The sequence below is a fragment of the Hoplias malabaricus genome, chromosome X1 (assembly GCF_029633855.1).
Source record: "Hoplias malabaricus isolate fHopMal1 chromosome X1, fHopMal1.hap1, whole genome shotgun sequence".
Taxonomy (NCBI): Eukaryota; Metazoa; Chordata; class Actinopteri; order Characiformes; family Erythrinidae; genus Hoplias; species Hoplias malabaricus.
Window position 1 is genome coordinate 20,643,118 of NC_089818.1, and position 21,294 is coordinate 20,664,411.

Below are 21,294 nucleotides of genomic sequence, written 5' to 3' on the forward strand. Positions count from 1 at the left end.
GGGTGACTGTCTGTGAGGAGTGTGGTGTGTTCTCCCTGTGTCTGCGTGGGTTTCCTCAGGGTGACTGTCTGTGAGGAGTGTGGTGTGTTCTCCCTGTGTCTGTGTGGGTTTCCTCCAGGTGACTGTCTGTGAGGAGTGTGGTGTGTTCTCCCTGTGTCTGCGTGGGTTTCCTCAGGGTGACTGTCTGTGAGGAGTGTGGTGTGTTCTCCCTGTGTCTGTGTGGGTTTCCTCCAGGTGACTGTCTGTGAGGAGTGTGGTGTGTTCTCCCTGTGTCTGCGTGGGTTTCCTCCGGGTGACTGTCTGTGAGGAGTGTGGTGTGTTCTCCCTGTGTCTGCGTGGGTTTCCTCAGGGTGACTGTCTGTGAGGAGTGTGGTGTGTTCTCCCTGTGTCTGTGTGGGTTTCCTCCAGGTGACTGTCTGTGAGGAGTGTGGTGTGTTCTCCCTGTGTCTGCATGGGTTTCCTCAGGGTGACTGTCTGTGAGGAGTGTGGTGTGTTCTCCCTGTGTCTGTGTGGGTTTCCTCCGGGTGACTGTCTGTGAGGAGTGTGGTGTGTTCTCCCTGTGTCTGCGTGGGTTTCCTCCGGGTGACTGTCTGTAAGGAGTTGGTGTGTTCTCCCCGTGTCTGCGTGGGTTTCCTCCAGGTGACTGTCTGTGAGGAGTGTGGTGTGTTCTCTCTGTGTCTGTGTGGGTTTCCTCCAGGTGACTGTCTGTGAGGGGTGTTGTGTGTTCTCCCTGTGTCTGCGTGGGTTTCCTCCGGGTGACTGTCTGTGAGGAGTGTGGTGTGTTCTCCCTGTGTCTGTGTGGGTTTCCTCCAGGTGACTGTCTGTGAGGAGTGTGGTGTGTTCTCCCTGTGTCTGCGTGGGTTTCCTCCGGGTGACTGTCTGTGAGGAGTGTGGTGTGTTCTCCCTGTGTCTGTGTGGGTTTCCTCCGGGTGACTGTCTGTGAGGAGTGTGGTGTGTTCTCCCTGTGTCTGCGTGGGTTTCCTCCGGGTGACTGTCTGTAAGGAGTTGGTGTGTTCTCCCCGTGTCTGCGTGGGTTTCCTCCAGGTGACTGTCTGTGAGGAGTGTGGTGTGTTCTCTCTGTGTCTGTGTGGGTTTCCTCCAGGTGACTGTCTGTGAGGGGTGTGGTGTGTTCTCACCACTTCATAGTTGCACTACGCACTACATTGTTACAGGGTATCCATTTCCATGGTTATGCTAATTACATAACAATTATTGCTGGAAGTTTAGCTACATTACATTTTCATCAGTTTACATCATCATTCATTATCTGTAAGCCCTTATCCAGTTCAGGGTCGTGGTGGGTCCAGAGCCTACCTGGAATCATTGGGCGCAAGGCAGGAATACACCCTGGAGGGGGTGCCAGTCTTCACAGACAGTCACCCGGAGCGGGAATCGAACCCACAACCTCCAGGCCCCTGGAGCTGTGTGACTGCGACACTAACCTGCTGCAACACCGTGCCGCTCTTTCCATCATTATGCTAGAAAAATTATCATGGTTATGCCAGTGTAAGATTCAAGAAGACACACACAAGTTATATATATAGCAGTGTAAAATAATAAAGAAAAACAATAGGAATGATAGGTTAAAAGAATTACATTTTATTTTGAGTTTTTTCAGAAAGAAAATATTTCATTTTATTCCATAACTAGAAAACACTCTTGGTGTTGGTGTGGAACCAACTATAAATTCTGCAGACATTGCACCAAATGTGATGAAAATAAATATGACATCCTCTTTGAGTTCCCCTCATACCCCCTGTCCATATCTTTTAGCATGAATCTGAAGAGGAGAAGCAAATTTTTTTAAATATTTAACACTCAACAATCAGACTTGGGACGTGTTTGGTCTACACAACGTTGAAAACCGATTCTATACCAGCTATAAAAATATTTGGGAGTTCTTTTGCTTCATTATTATTTGTAAATCAGAAAAATCTGGAGTGTTTGGAATTAGATCTGGAAATACAGCATGTTCTTACACTGTCCTGTAGAGGGCGCTGTCCTGCTTATAATTCGACGATCAGAGGAATCATTAGAAAAGTCTGGAAGGAGTGTATATTTTATAGCTATCAAACATTTATATGACTTAGTACATTATATAATTCCATACGTAGGACATTTGTGAGGGCTTCTTATTTCCCAACAAATATATGATGGTAAAAAACTAACACTGTCAAGTGTCGATTCATGACTCGATTCTACTTGACTCGTTTGGTCTCATTTGGAACTCGAATTGATTCTAAATTGAACAAAGTGTAATTCACCTTATTCTATCATAGGCAGGATTAACTTTTTTGTGTATGTGAGTGTGTGTGTGTGTAGGTGTGTGTGTGTGGCTGCTGCTCAGCTGTCTTCCTGTATAAATTCGCACATGGCAGCACTAACATTTTGCAGAGCACTGACAGAAAATAAAAACAGAGAGGTGAAGGCCTGGTATGAATAACACACCGCTAACTCACTGCTGTAAAACACCTGTGATTCAGAAACACCTTCTACTGTCTCTTTTACTCAGGACTGAGCCATTTCAGCATGGTTTATTATAAATATCTCAAAACAGAATTGGAATGAAACAGCATTAGAGTGAAGTATGTTTTATGGTAGAATCCGCCTCCCCATATTTCAAATGAACTGGCAAAGACAACAGTGTCGTTTATTGACAGTCTGTGCTATGACATTACTGAATAACGCTCCCTTATTCTCACCAAGCTGAACAAATTAATAAACCTTTCTGAATCTGACAGTCTGCGTTACTTTAATATACAAGGCATCTCAAAGAAATATAATGAAAAATACATCAAAATTACTGCATGGCTCCATAAATGTAGTGTGATCTTTTTTTACAAAGAAAACATAAAAATACCTCATACCTCCACAAAGCAACATAAAATAATCCGACTTTAAACATTCATTGCATAACTGAAGGCAGGCCCTCTTGCTACTTGTCCATTTTTCAGATAAATTACAAAATAACAGATACATTTGATATTCAAAAAAAAATCCATAAACTCCAATGTATCTCTGTAACAATAACATTGAAAAAAAAGGAAACAATGTTAGTTCTTAAGTGTTAATGTAAATATAATCAAAATATTACGGTAAGCCATTTTGAGTCTGTTTGCAATGGTATTTTGACACTGAAAATGGCGGCATCAATGACACTACAACATAATGGCAGTGACCAAAATGGCTCCCTATTTAAATTTAAAACACTACTGAGTACGTAGGCCATTGTTCATTTTGTGTCAGAATCAAAAAGTCAAAATAGAGTGAAATCAAACCTTATAAAGTAGAAATAAGCCCCAGATGCACTCATAATTTATAGTAAACATTGTAGCTCACATCCTGAGGTGAATGTGGACCAGAATGCATTGTGATTTTTGTGTTACTAAGCAACGGATAGTGGAACTGTCGGAAAGAACTTGTGTTTCTAGTGCTACTTTTCTTGTGAACTAAAATAGTGCCTCACTGTAAAGTACAATACCAATCAGAGGTTAGGGAGCCATTTTGATTACATTTGATTACCTGTTTGTGCTCCGTCCAAAATATTTTGTCATAAAATTGCTGTTATTAGGATCAACAGACGTCTCAAAACACTGGTAAAAAAACACATTTAACCTGATATTATTGGTTATAATTCTCAAATTGATGTCTTTTGTATTAAAACTCATAATATTAGAATCACAGACTGTAAACCTAAGCCTGGCAGTGATCTTTGGTTCATTTTTCATTCTTCCCTTTTTTACTGTTGTTATTTATGTTTTTAAAAGTAGTGATTGCAGCAGGTTGTGCACTGGCAGCAGATTCCTGTTGATAATTAAATTCACCAATAACTTAAACAATTAGAAATGATTCATACTGTCCCTACTGCTGCCTGTTGTCCACTCTTTTAAGCAATTAAATGTTAAACAGCCCTGATGCTGTAATATTTACAGCATGCCTACACACCCTGTGAAACACATTATTACTCAGACCCATCGTTACTTTACTCTATTACTGACATTTGTAGGTTATAGAGGATGATACAAGTGCCATGTTCCTAGCAACTAAAGTAATAGTGTAATCAATTGGTGAATGCTTTTAACCAAGTGTTAAGGCGATACACTGCTGAACAAACAAGCTCAGGTGTATTTTGTAGCCACATGAGTGTCCACATTTTCAGACGAGACAGTTCATACACTTGACAGATTTACTGCCATAGTCCAGACACTCAGGTCCAATACACTCACAGCAGGCGTTATGGAACCAGCGATACTTTGACGCTCCCATAGACTTACAGTACTGTTTACACTGGCGTATGGACAAGCAGTCATCAAAGTAGACCACCGTACACAGGTTTTCTAGAATATCAAGAGAAGGGAAGGAGGGAGGAAAGGGCTTGAGCACTTATCAAACAGACTGCTATTGCGTTAACACACTTAAAGGCTAAGCACCAGCGATATGAAAGTGTCAAACAAACAAATAAATACAGTGGAATTTGAGATCCTTACTTGTGTTTATTGATAGTCAGAAAACATGTTATTTCTTACTAATTCAAGGAATAAGGTTTAAAAGACCGTTGGTCCCCCCCCCCCCCCCAAACGGTGTTGGGAAACCCTAATAGGCGTCTTGCCTGTGACGTAGATGGTGGACAACAACTCTAGAAGCTGCACTTAATTTAATGCAAAATGAGGAAAAGGTGTGTTGTTTTTGGCTGCAATCATTCAATGTACAGTGGGACATCTGTGAACAAATGGCCCAAAGATCCCAAAATATCCAGAAAATGGACTACATTTGTCAACTTTAAACGGGCACTTTGGAAAGGACCATCCGCTCACTCCGTTATCTGTAGCTCATTTCACTGGCGCTTTTCCAACAATATGGGCATGTAAGGACCCCAACGAAAGGTGTTCAAGAGCCTCTGTAACATGGAGGTAAACAGGGTAAGGACACTCACTTCGCCTGTTTTAGTTGGTGTTAGTTAGCGTTAGCTTGACTCGCTAAACTCGGTGTCTCAGATTATACTCGGCTACGTAGCTGCATTACGGAGGTTTATAGTGTCGGATGAATTCGAGTTCGACTTCGATCACATTTACAAGAATAACGGTACCTCTAAATTTGAGTTTAGCTTATTGCTAGGCTATTGTCATGAATAATGTTGGTTATTTAGCTAGATACTGTCATAACAGTCAGTCATAACGGTGTTTTACCGCGGCGTTGTTCAGCTGTTGTCCACCAGTGACGTCACGGTCGCGTTCAAGAATTTCCGTAGAGAGCTCGGGTTTTTCCGTCAATTTAATAAAATTGTCAGTTTTAAAGCAAATTAAGCTGCTATTTTCATTTTAATTCATACTTATATCTGTCAGTAACTAAAATAATGTGGAATATTCATGGAGGTCCATTAAGTGGTGCTTAGCCTTTAAGGCCCCACATTTAACAAAATTAAATTACAATAAATGATTTAAAACATTTAGATATGATTGCGCATTCAATTTAGCGCAGTTTAGCTCCACCCACACATGCTGAAGTGATATGGAGAGTAAAAGATGTGGGTTGTGAGCTGATTAAATATTGTGCTGTTCCTGTCTTTTAGGAAACAAATGTCCTTCTTTAAGACACAGTAACAATCTGAGAATAAAGCAAGGTTAGAAATGGTCATCTCTGTGTTTATTCCAGTATTACTCATCTACGATTACGTCCATTTATACAAACACCGTGTTAAACCCCTTCATCACTGCAAGCAAATAAATGGCTGAAGGAGAACAAACAGCTACAATTTAAGCCCAAATTGCAGTAGATCATTTCATAGAAGAAAGTTATTTCACTATGTGTCTATTGTAATGGCACCTTTATTATGGACGTTTCTGCCAGATTGTGGTATCACACGAATATTTTTCAAAAACTGTGGGATTAAACTACCTAGAACCAACTGTTAAATTTGATAAAACTAAGACAACTTTAGGAAAACATTTTTTGGAAGTTTGCTTCCTGGCAGCGAGGAACAGCACAGCATTTGATCATTTTCACTATATCTCACACCCCAAAGTCCTTAATACAACAGTAGGGACAACACTCCCCATCCCTTCAATGTGAATCACATCTAACTTTAAAAGTAAAAGGAGTAAAGAGAGAAAAGGAGATTTTGTTTTAAACGATAAATGTTTACTCCAAGGTTAATCACAAAAAGAAAGTGAAATCAAGTTTCTATGATTAGAGCCGTTTAAAATATTTGCAAACATGTTTTGTATTGATCTTGGTACCTTTATCATAGTTGCTATGGATGCTGCTGCCAGGCAACGAGACGTTCTGGTGCTGTTCGTCCAGCGTTTCCAGGAAAGCGACGAGGTTCTCGTGGTGAGAAAGCTCCTCAGCTATAGGGAAGGAGACCACCATCATGTTGATGGGGGTGTCGCCATCGGTGAGGGCTCTGAAGAGTGATGGGATTGGTCGATGAAGGTCTTCCACCGTGCTTTTGGAAGTGGGTGGAGTCTCATTGTAGGTTCTGGGGTTGCACATCCCTGTGTCACCAGATGAAGTATGTTAACGAAAAGGAAGTGTATATAAATAATGGAATACATATCTGACTGAACCGTCCAATAGAATAGCACACACAAATATCTTTCCTGTGCAGTAACCAAGGCAACAATAGCAATGATCTGTACAAGTTTGGCTTACTGCAGGTATGAGGGTTTTGTTTGAGTTTCTGAACCTGAGCTGATGTTGAGTAGACCCAGAGCTTTATTAAGGTCCTGAATTTCAGAGGAACTCTCAAGCCAGAGGCCAAACAGCTGTTCCTCATACAGAGTCAGAAATGGCTCCAAACCCAGCTGAGGAACTGGCTCCTCTTTCTGCTGCGCTCAGAACTTTAACTCTCAGCTCTCTGAAAGAAACACAGCATCGGCTCTGGGATGTTTTAATTTTCAGAGACTTATCTTTGCCATCGTTGTGAGGTTCCCTTTAAAGTCTGGAAGGAACGTGACTTCACACAACGTGATCATGTTTGGAATACGTTGTGATATTTTTGCTGTAAAGTGTAAATGCTCTGGCAGGCACCGAGTGTTCGAGAGCAGGGTATAAATACTCCCAGCCCTGGACTGTGAAGTAATGGAAATGTGTTTTCTGGAGCGATGAACCACTGTAAAATATCCTTAGGACGAGTGGTGTTTGTGATCCTAGACTAAACATGCAGCACCAGCCCCTCACTTCACTAATGTTAATGTGGCTGAATGCAATTAAATCCTCTGCAATGTTCCTATATCTAGTGCAAAGTCTTTCTCTCCCCCCAGTTTTGTTATTTAAATTTTTATTTACTGATGTCACGGTGGTGATAAACACTTTAGCACATCTTCACTGTATCTGTGCTCATGAAGAGGTTAAGAATTTCTTGGTTAAACTATTCCCTTAAACTGAGAAAATATCTGGTCCCTCTCAGCTCACACCCTCTACAATGTTAAGAGAGAATGAGCTGGTAGTGAAGACCTGTCCAAATCAGTCCCACAGCTAAGACAGCAATGCTAATGCAGCAGAGGCAGTTATGTTTATTTGGACAGTCTTTTTTTGGGGCTTGTACTCTAACATACTGGATTTGTCAGGGTTCCAGAGCAATCCGAGGCAAGTTTAAATGGTATCAAACCCTCACAAAAATGTTCCAAAATCTCAGAGGAGTAGACGCTGGTACAGCTCAACCTGTTTGAGGAGATTACTAACTGCCCAGTTCTGTACTGAGTTATATATTTCACATTGTACATTGTAATACTGCAGTTTTGATTATTATGATTATGATCTATTTAGTCCTGCTCCAGCTGTGTTCTCTCTGTGTCTGCATGGGTTTCCTCCGGGTGACTGTCTGTGAGGAGTGTGGTGTGTTCTCCCTGTGTCTGCGTGGGTTTCCTCCGGGTGACTGTCTGTGAGGAGTGTGGTGTGTTCTCTCTGTGTCTGCGTGGGTTTCCTCCGGGTGACTGTCTGTGAGGAGTGTGGTGTGTTCTCCCTGTGTCTGCGTGGGTTTCCTCCGGGTGACTGTCTGTGAGGAGTGTGGTGTGTTCTCCCTGTGTCCGCGTGGGTTTCCTCCGGGTGACTGTCTGTGAGGAGTGTGGTGTGTTCTCCCTGTGTCCGCATGGGTTTCCTCCAGGTGACTGTCTGTGAGGAGTGTGGTGTGTTCTCTCTGTGTCTGCGTGGGTTTCCTCCGGGTGACTGTCTGTGAGGAGTGTGGTGTGTTCTCTCTGTGTCTGCGTGGGTTTCCTCCAGGTGACTGTCTGTGAGGAGTGTGGTGTGTTCTCCCTGTGTCCGCATGGGTTTCCTCCAGGTGACTGTCTGTGAGGAGTGTGGTGTGTTCTCTCTGTGTTTGCGTGGGTTTCCTCCGGGTGACTGTCTGTGAGGAGTGTGGTGTGTTCTCTCTGTGTCTGCGTGGGTTTCCTCCGGGTGACTGTCTGTGAGGAGTGTGGTGTGTTCTCCCTGTGTCTGCATGGGTTTCCTCCAGGTGACTGTCTGTGAGGAGTGTGGTGTGTTCTCTCTGTGTCTGCGTGGGTTTCCTCCGGGTGACTGTCTGTGAAGAGTGTGGTGTGTTCTCTCTGTGTCTGTGTGGGTTTCCTCCAGGTGACTGTCTGTGAGGAGTGTAGTGTGTTCTCTCTGTGTCTGCGTGGGTTTCCTCCGGGTGACTGTGAAGAGTGTGGTGTGTTCTCCCTGTGTCTGCGTGGGTTTCCTCCGCGTGCTCCGGTTTCCTCCCAAGGTCCAAAACCACACATTAGTAGGTGGATCTGCAACTCAAAAGTGTCCGTAGGTGCGAGTGTGTGACTGAATGTGTGAGTGTGTGTCACCCTTCTCCAGACCCAGACCCTGAGCTAGATAAGCTGTTTCAGAAAATGAATGAATATGAATGATGATCTATTTACTCACCCACACAATCACAGCACTCCTCCCAGAGTGTGCTCAGGCACAGCATACACTCCTTACAGCAGGAACAGTTGCCTTCAGACGGTTGACACTGGCATAAGCCCTACACACACGCACACACACACACACACACACACACACACAGTCTTGTCTCCATGGTTTCAGAGGACATTTCATTGACTTGCATTAATTTCAGGCAGACTTACCCTATCATACCCATTAACCATCTTCTACCAGCACCACCCTAAGACTAAGCTTAACCCTAACTTTACACTAACTCTCCACACTTTAAAATGTAAATTTACCTTATAGGGACAGGATTTACACACACACACATACACATACACACACACTTGGAAAAGCTGAGAGCATGTTAAAGGCCAGTGAGCAACACATGAATTTCAGCACATAATCACAGCCTACTGCACAAATCTTCGCCATCAAAATCGCTGCTTGTGTCACTCCCAATTACATGGTTTAAGGAAAGGTAAACATCGGCAGGTCCAAGAGTCTCACCGATGAATAAAATCACCCAGAGAGAGGCCAGACTGGTCTGACACACGAATAAATCGAAGGGAGCAGCACACTCCAGGAACTTTCAAAACCCAAAGATGTTGAAATGTTGGTGGAACTCGAGACTGTTTACAAAAAGGTCAAACACGATGGAAATAAAAACTGTCGCCTGGCTGAAAAAAAAGGCATCAAATCACCCAGTGACAGAGAGAGAGGGAGAGGGCGAGGGGGAGAGGGAGGGGGTGGGGGTTGGTCACTGGTTAAAGCAGCCAGATGTGCGCCTGTGTGTGTGTTTATACACTCACATACCCAAAGTCATGGGACAGCAGTACGTAAATTGATTATGAAGTTACCTCAGGGGATGGTTTGGAAAAAGTGTTGGGTGTCATGTTGTGAGTGAGACGAAACATTGGCCATTCCATCTCCCAGGTTGTGCAGGAATTTCACATTCCACGATCCACAGTGTCACGTTTGTACTGGGAATACGTCATACAAGGCCCACGGAATTGTCCATGTGTACACTCAAGCTGCTCTGACAGAATCCACATCCACATTCAACGCAGGAACCCCACACTCCTATAGGGCAGTGCGGTATTCTTTACCATCCATGAGATATGGGAGCAGAAGACACACTGGACACAGCGCCTCACCTGGACTCGTGAGGTTCCTAACTGGACCCCAGGAGACTGGCAACATGTGGTGTGGTCTGATGAGTCACGGTACCATTTGTTCCAGCCTAAAGCTAGTGTTCGTGTGTGGTGCAGTTTCCCGATGTTTTCACTGACCAACCTGTTTGTGTTTTGTAAATGTGAACAAATTTAGAATTTGATGACAGCAACACACAACCTGCACAGAAACGGTTCACCGGGACCTACCCCTGGACCCAGCCCTGGGGGTAGTGTCACACGGTGGGAGCCTGGCGGCCAGACAGCCGTCGTGATTCATCTGCGCTCAGCCCGAAAAACCAACGCTGAAGAGCGACGTGAACCCGTCTCCCACAAGGTCCACATTATTAAGGGTGTGGTGCAATGCCCTTTGGGCACATGGCAGGGGCAAAGGGGCCCCTGGCTGCGTTGACATTGGCAAAGGTAACCCTCACTGTGGGGGAAGGAGCTGAAGATTGTGCATTCCAATTCCCTTAGAGCGCTCCTTCCAAGTCCCGACAATATCCTGAGTTTAGTTTCGGATTTTCACCTTCCTGACTGAGCACAGCATGGACGGACTGCTCCAGCCTCCCGCCAGAGAAAACTCATTTCGGCCGTTTGTTTTCCCCAGTGGAATTCTTTTAGTCCTCGCTTGGGACATGTTTCGAGTTTTTAAACAAACAAAAGAAAAAAGGTTTCCGAAAAAGCGATCCCAAACTTTTGACACATGGCCGTTTACATCTGTGGTGTACAGCAGCTGTCTTCTGCTGGCAGCGGGGAAGATTAAAGAGATACTGAAATAGAGAGAGAGAGAGAGAGAGAGAGAGAGAGAGAGAGAATTCCATACAGAGGTAGGTCACAGCCTTTAGTGGGGAGTGTATGAAGGGGGAGGAGAAAAGTAAACACCTGGAGCACAGAGCACAGCTTTACTCTCTTCTTTTGCTCTCTCTCTCTGTCTCTCCTTCCCTCTCTCTCTCTCTCTCTCTCTCTCTGGGGAAACACATGTTCACCAGAAACACAACATCCTGACAGAATCTGTCTCACAGTCATTACAGATCCACCACACACACACACACACACACAAAGACACAGAGAGAGAGAGAGAGAGAGAGACAGACAGACAACTGCTAATTGTCTGATAATGGCATTCTCATGTTATTTAGTATCATAATGTTATGAAATGTACGTGAGCTTCCTTCAGCTTTTGTCCTAAAAAAATTAATAAAATAATAATAATAACAATAAATGTATCAGATAAAATCAGCCTCAATTTACACAAAAGCTCGGGGACTAGAATAAACCTGTTGTGTCATTAAAGAAGGGGCCATTCTGTTAGGAATCAGAGTAAGTTTGATGTCTTCATTAATTGTGACCACTTTTATGGCCTTTTTAGCCATGATTTTTCACTTTGGAGCATTGTTACCGTACGATATCAGAGAGCATCCACTACGAATGAACACTAGTAGTGCACTAGGCTGGAGAAAGTTCTCGCCCCTGAGAGGACGTGCACTGCCCCACAAACCATCTGTGACTCTTTAAATGACTGCTACCCCACCCACACACACACACTGAGCATATCCAGCTGGAAACACACACACACACACGGAGGGAGAAAATAGCCCTGTGTCCCAGTGGAGCTCCTCTATCTCTGTGTCTTGTTCTCTGTCTGGCTTTTGTTCACCCATATAAATCCTCCTCTAAAACACTGTATCTCTCTCTCTCTCATATATATATCTCTGTCCCTTGGCAATTGGAGGCTTGCGTGGACCTGGGAGACCACCATGAGCCAAACAAGCCTCCTTTCACCTACCCTCACTTTCCTTCCCCCCAAGCCTCTCCCTCTTTCTCTGTCTCTCATTATACAGCATGAGGGTAACATAATCTGGACCACAGTGGGGGCAGCAGAAATGATACAACTTTGCAATGTCTAACCTCGGATATCTTGGGTCTTAAAAGGTTCCTTAAAAGAGATACCGCATTTTATTTTTGCCAAACAACTGTATATTATTTATATTAACACACCACACTCCTCACAGACAGTCACCCAGAGGAAACCCACGCGGACACAGGGAGAACACACCACACTCCTCACAGACAGTCACCCGGAGGAAACCCACGCAGACACAGGGAGAACACACCACACTCCTCATAGACAGTCACCCAGAGGAAACCCACGCAGACACAGGGAGAACACACCACACTCCTCACAGACAGTCACCCGGAGGAAACCCACGCAGACACAGGGAGAACACACCACACTCCTCATAGACAGTCACCCAGAGGAAACCCACGCAGACACAGGGAGAACACACCACATTCCTCACAGACAGTCACCCGGAGGAAACCCTCGCAGACACAGGGAGAACACACCACACTCCTCACAGACACCAAATTGCTTTGTGGTCCCTAACAAACCAGGTTATGCTCCATTGCTACAAGATAATACAGAGGCCACTGGTGGTGTTTTCCACTGCTACCTTCTATACTCAGCTCTATTTGCTTTTTGGTACCTGCTTAGTTTTCCAATAAATCGCCTCCCCACAAAAACGTAGCCAGTGACTTCGCAAAACAATGTCTCTAACAGGAGCCATGGGCTTTGGAAGCCGCAACAACTCCAATCCAATCCAAAGACCATTTGAACTTCTTCAAAAGACCAGAGCTTTTACGAGCTGCTGTTGTGAGTCAGATACAAACATGTGGTTGTTACTGTAGTTTGGATATTTTACAAATGACTAGTTTGTGCTGAGGATATGCATTCTGCTGTGGCCAACTCTGCAAGGATTATACGTTACGTTTAGTCCCTACTCAGCTCACTTGGAACCACGGGTGAACAGGTACTAAAAAAAGTACCCGGATTCCAGGTAATTAATTTGTGTAATATAATAAAAGGCAAAATAAACAGAGTAGGGCCGGGGCGAGTAAGTGCCATGTAGTGGAAAAGCTCCATAGGGGGCAGTATAGCAGCTGTGTCATAATTCAAAAAGAGACCTTAGTAACATTCTGTACTGAGGGCTTGGAGCCTTGTGGGACTTTTTAATTTCAAGTTTTGCACGTGTCATTATTTGTCAAAGTAGTACAGTTCTCTGGACTGAGAAAAACAACTGAAAAGAAATTCTGAGAGAGTGAAAAAGTAAGAGAAGCTCTGGAGAGAGAGAGAGAGAGAGAGAGAGAGAGATTACAATCAGGACTGATGATCAGTAGAGCTCATTTCCTCAGAAGATTCTGTGACCGAAACAAAGCTTAAAGGAAAGTCTGTCCTGACAGAAGCCTGCTGCTCTACAGTCACACTTCACTGAAAGAGGACGAGCAAAAACTACTGCCACATATCAGTTGAATAATATTACCAGGAAGTTGTAATGATCCTCCTGAAAAACGTGCCAAATCGTATTAAAAACACAGAGAAAACTAGACTCCTAACAACCATGCAAGACCTACCAGACCACAAATACACACCCCAGAACTTAAACAGCACTTTCATCTGCAAAAGACGGTCAGTTCTGTGGGTCTGAGAGACTGAGAAGCGGCTGAGAAGCCATTAATGAGAAAAAGAAATTGACAAATGAAACAGAGACGTTGCTCATATATTCAGAGCAGTGAAGTGACTTGGTGGATTACTCGTTTTCTACTTGTGAGAATTAGAACATGTGACCAACTTCTGAGACTGAAGCTCAGAAAAATGGCTGTGGATTCTTTTTAAAAACCGAGGACACATCTCCAGAACAGATATTATATTATTATATTATTCCTGTACTGGTCCTGACCCTGAAGCGGTACAACTCACCTGTAAGAGGCACTTGCTGACGTCACTGGCACACAGTGCTTTATTGCATGCAGAGGACACACTGATGAGGAGGATTAGGGAGGAGCAGACTGAGAGGAGGAAGAACACAGCCCTCATCCTCATCACTCCAGCACCTACAACACACCAGGAACAACAATATCATCTTCTGAGACAGGATTTGAGAGTTCCTGATCAAGGCATGTCTTCTTAATTCCTTTTTTGCGACAAGCCTAATCAGTGATGTACACTTTGACCTCCAGTTTTTAAATAGATGACCTAAAACTGAGAAAGACGTGTGGTAACTACTGAAGAATTATAATAAGTGAAGGAATGAATTATTTTCTGCATTAATCATTCCATTAAATTAGTATATGTATGACAACAGCACTCTAATAACTACCTGAAAGGCCCCAAAAACAATTGCAACTGCTTAGCAACCATCTAGCAATGCCATAGCCAGCACCTGAGGTACCAAAACAACCACAGACCAACACAAAAGCAAATGCCTATAATAACATTTATCCACTTCCTAGCAACTACCTGGAATACCTAAGCTACCACTTAGCAACACCCTAGGACCACATGATATCCCTTAGCAAAATCATAGCAACTACCTTGGATACCTTAGCCACCACAAAACAACACCAGAGCAACTACTTGTGGTACATAACCAATTCCTAGCAACTACCTGAAATATAAAAGCAACCTAGATATACCCAAGCAACCACCTGGAAAACCAAAGTAACCATAGTAGCAACACTCTAAGAACGGGTATCCCATAGCAACTACATTACAAGAAGTAACCGCGAACAAGAAGTGCAATGACAACTTTCTGGAAGCATCCTAACAACCAATTCGAAAGGCTTTAGCTCTGAATACACTGCCTTTTTCATGAAGTAGGCTCTTCTAGCTTAATAATCCTGTTCGAAATATATGTACAAAAATAACTTTATTAAGCAGACCTTGAATTCCAGATGTGCTTCTAAGATGGAACATTCTTAGTGTAGCTGCAGCTGCAACATGAACAGTCTCACAGTGACGCAGTACAACAGTTTTAACCTGAGTTCAGAGTTAAGACTTTCTCCAGCTGCAGTGAGCGGTGAACTTCAGCCTGAAAGGACAAGCACGAAGCGGCTCTTACCGCGTGAATCCGGCACCAGCTCTCTGTCTAAAAGTCTTGATTTCACGGGTGGTTCTGTTCTCTTTGTCTGGCCCCGGTGCTGTGTGCTGTCTCGCCGGGAGTTTGTCCAGAGAAGACACTCCCTACGCTACGCTCGCTCCTGAACATTAGTGATGTGAATGAATCGCTCGGAACCGACTCTTTTAAATGATTCTTTCGAACTTATTCAAAAGACCGTTTGAATCGTGTCTTCTGTAGCTTCATGAATCATTCTCGAAATTTCCAGTAAATAATCACAGCCTCTCACACTTTTTCAGTGTTAACCTCTTGCACTGCTCTGAAATGAGCCAGAGAGTTAAGCTAGTTTCAACTACAGGAATATATTGGGTTAATTGTAGATATTAAAGGTAAGGCCAAAATACAAGTGCTGGTGATAATTGGAATCACCACAATAACATGATCACCAAGTATTTTACTTCATAGTAAATAAACATCACAAATATGACAAGAAAATGTATATAATTGCTTTAAATACATTCATTCATTGTCTATAGTAGGGTGACCCGACGTCCTCTTTTACCCGGACATGTCCTCGTTTTTAGACTTAAAAAAATGTCCGGGCGGAATTTCACAAACGTCCGGCATTTTGTTTTTCTAGAGCTTACATAGAACTTCGAGAAGTTTCGTTTACAAACTAGTCCCGCCCTCCCCTACTCCGATTGGTTCGCTTGAGTGAGAAGGGGACGTGGTGGCGTAGCCTAAAATCTTCTGATTGGACGGTCTGACTGTAGAGCTACCGTTATTGGTCGATAACCTTCTCTGTAAACATTTAATTGGTCAGTCTGCACGTCAGTAGTCCTGTTTTGTGCAGCAATTAAAGATGTAAAAGACCCCACCCCCTTGGTAAGTCTATAACAGCTTACCAAGTTCAGGGTTGCAGTGCACCTGACTATCACAGGGGAGACCACACACATTCACTCACACCTATGCTAGTCAATGGTCCAACGTGTGTTTTTGGACGGTGGGAGGACACTATAGCACCTGGAGAAAAATGGCTGGCACACCACTGCTGGTCCTGTACAGGATATAACTCATTTATAATCTCCTCAAACAGATTTTACATTCACAGAGACTTTTATTTTGGAAAACACACTAATACAGATATTACCAACAACTATGAGAGATATAATAATGAGTATAAGACTGAAATAAAATGATTAAATGATAAAAATGTTGACACTGTGCTGATTAAAATTATTCACTAATCTTATTTATAAAAATAATAATAATTAAAAAAAAACTAATGAGGGGAAAAATGTAAATTGGACTGTGAATGGAAAAGTGCTCAAATGTGGCATTTTGTCTAAAATTCTGTTTAATCAGCAGCGGTCCGCACAGAAAACGCTGTGTAAAACACTAGTGGACCTTCAACTTTGACCTCAGTGGGTCAACAGTGGTCCGCCGCTCTTTGCTTTGTAAAATTCAGCATGTTTCCTCGCAGTTCGAGCCGGTCTGTTTGTGTACTGGAAAATATTTATAATTTGAGAATCGAATCAGTTGGATACTATTGAGTCGGCTCGCGCAGCCCAAAGCTAATCAGTTGAACACGACTTGCGATTCATTTAAATGTATAGTTTCGGTTCAGAACCGTTCCGGTGAAAACGACTGTTCAGCGGCTGCCTGCCGTCTTCGTTATAATCGGTTCTGGAGGGAGCAGTGTGGGGAGGCAGGAACACCAGGCCTTTATTTAAGGTTCTAGAGCACAGGCTGAAATTAGGACCCTGCACTCCCTGGGTCAGAGTTTCTAGAATATTCCTTTTACTCCTGGTTTTTGTACAATCTATCAATGAAATATTTTCCCGTATGATGTTATACAGAACGATGACAACGTAACATTTTACAAACACCTTAACACATTTTTATTATACATCTCTGTGCATTATTGAATTATTAGAAATTGTTTAAATTCCTGAGTTCTTTCAATGTAATGTACATTGCTGGTTCTTACTGAGTCACTGCATGAATAACTTGGACCGATAGCCTTTGTAGAAATGTACATCCCCAAACATTCATTCATTCATTATCTGTAAGTGTTTATTCAGTTCAGGGTCGCGGTGGGTCCAGAGCCTACCCGGAATCGTTGGGCACAAGGCAGGAACACACCCTGGAGGGGGCGCCAGTCCTTCACAGGGCAACACACACACACACACCTACGGACACTTTTGAGTCACTGTGGGAGGAAACCAGAGCACCCAAAGGAAACCCACGCAGACACAGGGAGAACACACCACACTCCTCACGGAATCAAACCCACAACCTCCAGGTCCCTGAAGCTGTGTGACTGCGACACTAACCTGCTGCGCCAGAGTGTTGCCCCATCCCCAAACATTCATTCATTCATTGTCTGTAAGCGCTTATGCAGTTCAGGGCGGTGGTGGTTCCAGAGCCTCCCTGGAATCATTGGGCGCAAGGCGGGAATACACCCTGGAGGGGGCGCCAGTCCTTCAAAGGGCAACAAACACTCACATTCACACCTACGGACACTTTTGAGTCGCCAATCCACCTACCAACGTGTGTTTTTGGACTGTGGGAGGAAACTGGAGCACCCGGAGGAAACCCACACAGACACAGGGAGAACACACCCCACTCCTCACAGGTCCCTGGAGCTGTGTGACTGCGACATTAACCTGCTGCGCCACCGTGTCCCCAAATAACAACAATTAATAGTAGTAGTATAGCAATAGCATCAATAGTAGTAACATTAGTGTAACAATAAAACAAAACGTTTTATTGCGAGAAAGTGGCTGTTTATTATTCAGTAGTCTTCCACCTCTAGACACTTGTGTGACACATTCCATGCAGAAGACTTGCCTGGTCTTGTTAAAAACGTTCAGAGTTGATAACGATGCCTGTGCTTTGGAGCATTTCATACACAAAATAAACACCACAACGAAAGCATTCTGGATTTCACAACCAATAAAATTTATTCAATTATATATTACAATTATGTACATTATCATGTAACAAGTAAATATTAAAATAGACATATTTTTAGAACCATCGTTCAAAAGGCATTATGTTGTAAAAAATAGGTTTTGTTGTGATCTCACATTACAACTGTAAAAGTAAGTTCTTTCTCTATCGAGAAGACACAACAATCTGGTTTTCTCTTAATGTGCGCAAGACACAACAGGACAACACGTAGGAAGGTGAGTGTTACTAAGAGACGACAAAGGCGGGAAAAAGCAGGACCACTTACATAAACCTCACCACAGTACAGCTTTCCAGAAAGTAAGTACAAACCTGCAACGCATGCACAGCATTGAAATCACAAGTCAAAAAACACCTGCTGTGATGAATTTAGAAGGAAACGAGTAGAAGTAGAAGAAACGTAACAAAAAAAAAAAAAAAAAAAAGGGAACATAATTCAAAAACACATGCTTAAAGAGTTAAGCCAACATCAACAACAGAGGACGCTCAATATAAAACCAACTTTGGTCCATTAAACATTTGACAAAACAAAGTGTACAATCAAAATATCTATTATTTTAATTATGCTTCCTTTCTGTTCTTTTCTCTCTTTTTACAAGTTAAAAACAATAATTACATGACTATTTACAAATGCACAATCAGTATGTATAAAATAAGTTAAAAAAATGAAGAGCACAATCTATACATCATGAACACTCACTTTAGAAATTGGATTGAGACTTCTCTGTCCTAGTGAAGGAGAAGTGTTTAGAACGTTCTCCCTCCTTCGCTTACTTTCTCTCTCCCCGTTCTCCCTCTGGTCATTAAAGGTGGCCACTGCCCTCTGCTGGCTGGACCTCCTTAATGCAGGTCCATCTGCCCTTGGGTCTACCGCCTTAAGAGTTAAGCGCATTTTTGTTTGGACCTGAACCCGGTAACTATAAGAATTAACTTACGTTTTGGACCGGGTCCTTGTATCTGAAGTGCTTCTTGACCTTGTGATTGGACATATAAGCGCTGGTATAGAAAAAAAACGTATATTTGGACCTTCAGGGACACCGTAGATGGGCTTTGAACCCGGTACAGCACTGGGGTGTGTACATTTATATTTATATATTTGGCAGACACTCTTGCAGAGAGCGATTTACAATAACATCCTGCAGACTGACACATCTACAGACAGATGATTGTTCTTCCTTTTTGTGTCATCATTGAAATTTTTTTTTCCTTGTTTTTTAACAGCTCAGGAGTGCCTGGTTTATAGTGCGAGGCAGAGCTCTACACCACAAACATGAGTGTGTGTGTCACACACACACACACACACACGCCCAAAACAAGTGCTTTGTGTTCTTTTGTCTCTCAAGTCCTGACCGTGTATTGGCCCTGGCCGGAGAAATGAGCGTTCTCAATCTGAGGCTCATTTCACCGCTTTTATATTGGGGTCAGGTCAAAGTCGTCGTTGACCTCCACAAGAGGGATGTAGAACTCAGGAATCTCAAAGATGCTGGTTGATTTGTAGGTGGCTGGATCCAGCTCCTGGAGCTTCAGCTGCCACTCCAAACGCTGCACAGCATTGAGAGCTGCTGCCTCATGCTGCTGTCTCATCAGGAGACACGTCTGAGACAGAAACAGCAACCAGAGCAAAGAGTTAACAAAACAGAATTAGGAATGAGAGAAAGGAAATACAGTGGAACCTCTACTAACGAACTTTCCAAGATACGAACCGGGCTTTTGAATTTTTTTGCCTCCACCAACGAACCACGACTCTAGAAACGAACCCGAGCCTCCTCCGAGCCGGCGGCTGGAAATGGCCACTGACCCCAATAGGCGAGTCTCCCAGCGCCCAGACTTGAGTGAGCTTTTAAGATTAGCACATTGTAGCTTTAGCAATTTAGCATTAGTGTAAATAGCAGACATCGAAATTCGTGCTAAGTTAAGCCGTATCTACGCTTCGTCTCCCCACATTCACCCACCTACTCTCCGTTATTCCACCCACCCCCCACCTCCCGTCATACAGCCAGTGCCTGTGTTACTCCTCCAGCCAGTCGTCACGTCTTCAAGGTAGCGATGTGTAACCACTTAAAACTTTATTTCTTTTTTATTACTGTTACCACTGTATTTCTCTTTTATTTTTAGTAACGCTACATGTACTTTTTTACTAATTTGAGAGTGTTGTAAACATATATCAGTTCAAAAAGGGTGACTTTCGGGGTGGGGGCTGGAACACATTCATTGCTTTTCCATTATTTTAAATGGGGAAAATTGACTCGAGAAACGAACTTTTCCTCTTACGAACCGTGTCACGGAACGGATAAAGTTCGTAGGTAGAGGTTCCACTGTATGTAAAAATGATAATAAAAACAAAATGATGATCTACCGAACCAAATAATCTATGCCTAACTATCAGTAGTCACAAAAATAAATAACTGCCCATGAATCTGAAAAAAAAAAACTAATCTGAAATGATACCTTTTCTGGTAAATATTACACACAGCCCACATGTTAATCATTAAATTAATTGTTTTTACCTTTAACTTGTCAAACTTGTCATCAACATCTTGAAGCCATGACATGAACTGCCTTGCATTGAACCGATCCCTCACTGAGGTCTTCCCATCATCACCCTGCAATAAACAACACAGTATGAACATTCAGGGAAAAAGTGGGTATCTTTAGGTCCAGATCCAGTATATTTCAGTTTAAGAAGTGCTTTGAAAATAGTGTGATGCAACATTTCAACTGCAGGCATTTAAAGAAACGTAATAAAGCCAGACATGTAGAAACATTTTATGTTACCTGTACGTCCTGGGGCATATTGTACACCTCCGCATCCAACAAGACAGTGCAGGCACTAAACGGGAGCGTCTGATTGGCTAGCGTTCTTGCAGCGCGGTAATGAACACGCAAGACTTCTTGCTCATTGGACACAATCAGTTTTTCCTGCACGGTAGACGAAAACATGTTAATATTTACCTGTACACATACAATCGCTAGCATTTCTGTCCATGTACAGATGGCAAAAGGGACTCCCTGAAAAGATGAGATGACATTAAAATAAGAAAAGCCTGATGTACACAGCTAAACATCTCACTGTTCACTCAAGATAGAAGTCAAAACCAAGTATGCACCACTGAAGGTCACACCATTGCCAAAGCTAAATTCTCTGCTTCAAAGGAACCAAGTATCATTGAAATAGGAGAGGCCACTTACCCTCTCAATGCTGTGCTGTAAGCGCAGTTTCATCCGCACTACCTCTTGCTGTTTGAACATCTCTTTTAATGGCTCAGGCAGAGAGGGTGGTGGAGTTATCTAAGACAGAAATAAATAAAAAAAAGAAATTAACAATGTTTTTAGACTGGGAGAGTTCTCTGTTGATCTTTCTCCATTAAAAGTAAGTGAGA

At 43.1% G+C, this 21,294-nt stretch overlaps 2 protein-coding genes across 5 annotated transcripts in view; both read right to left on the reverse strand.

Moving 5' to 3' along the window:
• Positions 1-1,587: 1,587 nt before the first annotated feature.
• Positions 1,588-15,083, reverse strand: LOC136675337 (twisted gastrulation protein homolog 1-A-like). 2 transcript variants are annotated; one of them, XM_066651825.1, is made up of 5 exons: positions 14,945-15,083; positions 13,804-13,937; positions 8,869-8,968; positions 6,237-6,494; positions 1,588-4,337 (listed from the first exon to the last, which is right to left on the reverse strand). In XM_066651825.1, exons 2-5 carry the CDS (start codon positions 13,924-13,926, stop codon positions 4,156-4,158), a joined length of 663 nt encoding a protein of 220 aa, XP_066507922.1. In that variant the 5' UTR covers positions 13,927-13,937; positions 14,945-15,083; the 3' UTR covers positions 1,588-4,155. The 2 variants fall into 2 exon arrangements, with proteins under 2 accessions (XP_066507922.1, XP_066507921.1); XM_066651824.1 differs by lacking the exon at positions 14,945-15,083 and adding an exon at positions 14,766-14,916.
• A 2,841-nt stretch (positions 15,084-17,924) lies between these two features.
• Positions 17,925-21,294, reverse strand: part of LOC136675609 (ankyrin repeat domain-containing protein 12-like) — a 41,978-nt gene continuing 38,608 nt past the window's right edge. For all 3 annotated transcript variants that reach the window (XM_066652250.1, XM_066652251.1, XM_066652249.1), the window contains 4 exons: positions 21,104-21,202; positions 20,690-20,833; positions 20,422-20,517; positions 17,925-19,510 (listed from right to left, as the gene is read on the reverse strand). In XM_066652250.1, the coding sequence (XP_066508347.1) occupies positions 19,325-19,510; positions 20,422-20,517; positions 20,690-20,833; positions 21,104-21,202 (525 nt within the window). In that variant the 3' untranslated portion in view covers positions 17,925-19,324. The remainder of the gene's footprint in view (positions 19,511-20,421; positions 20,518-20,689; positions 20,834-21,103; positions 21,203-21,294) is intronic.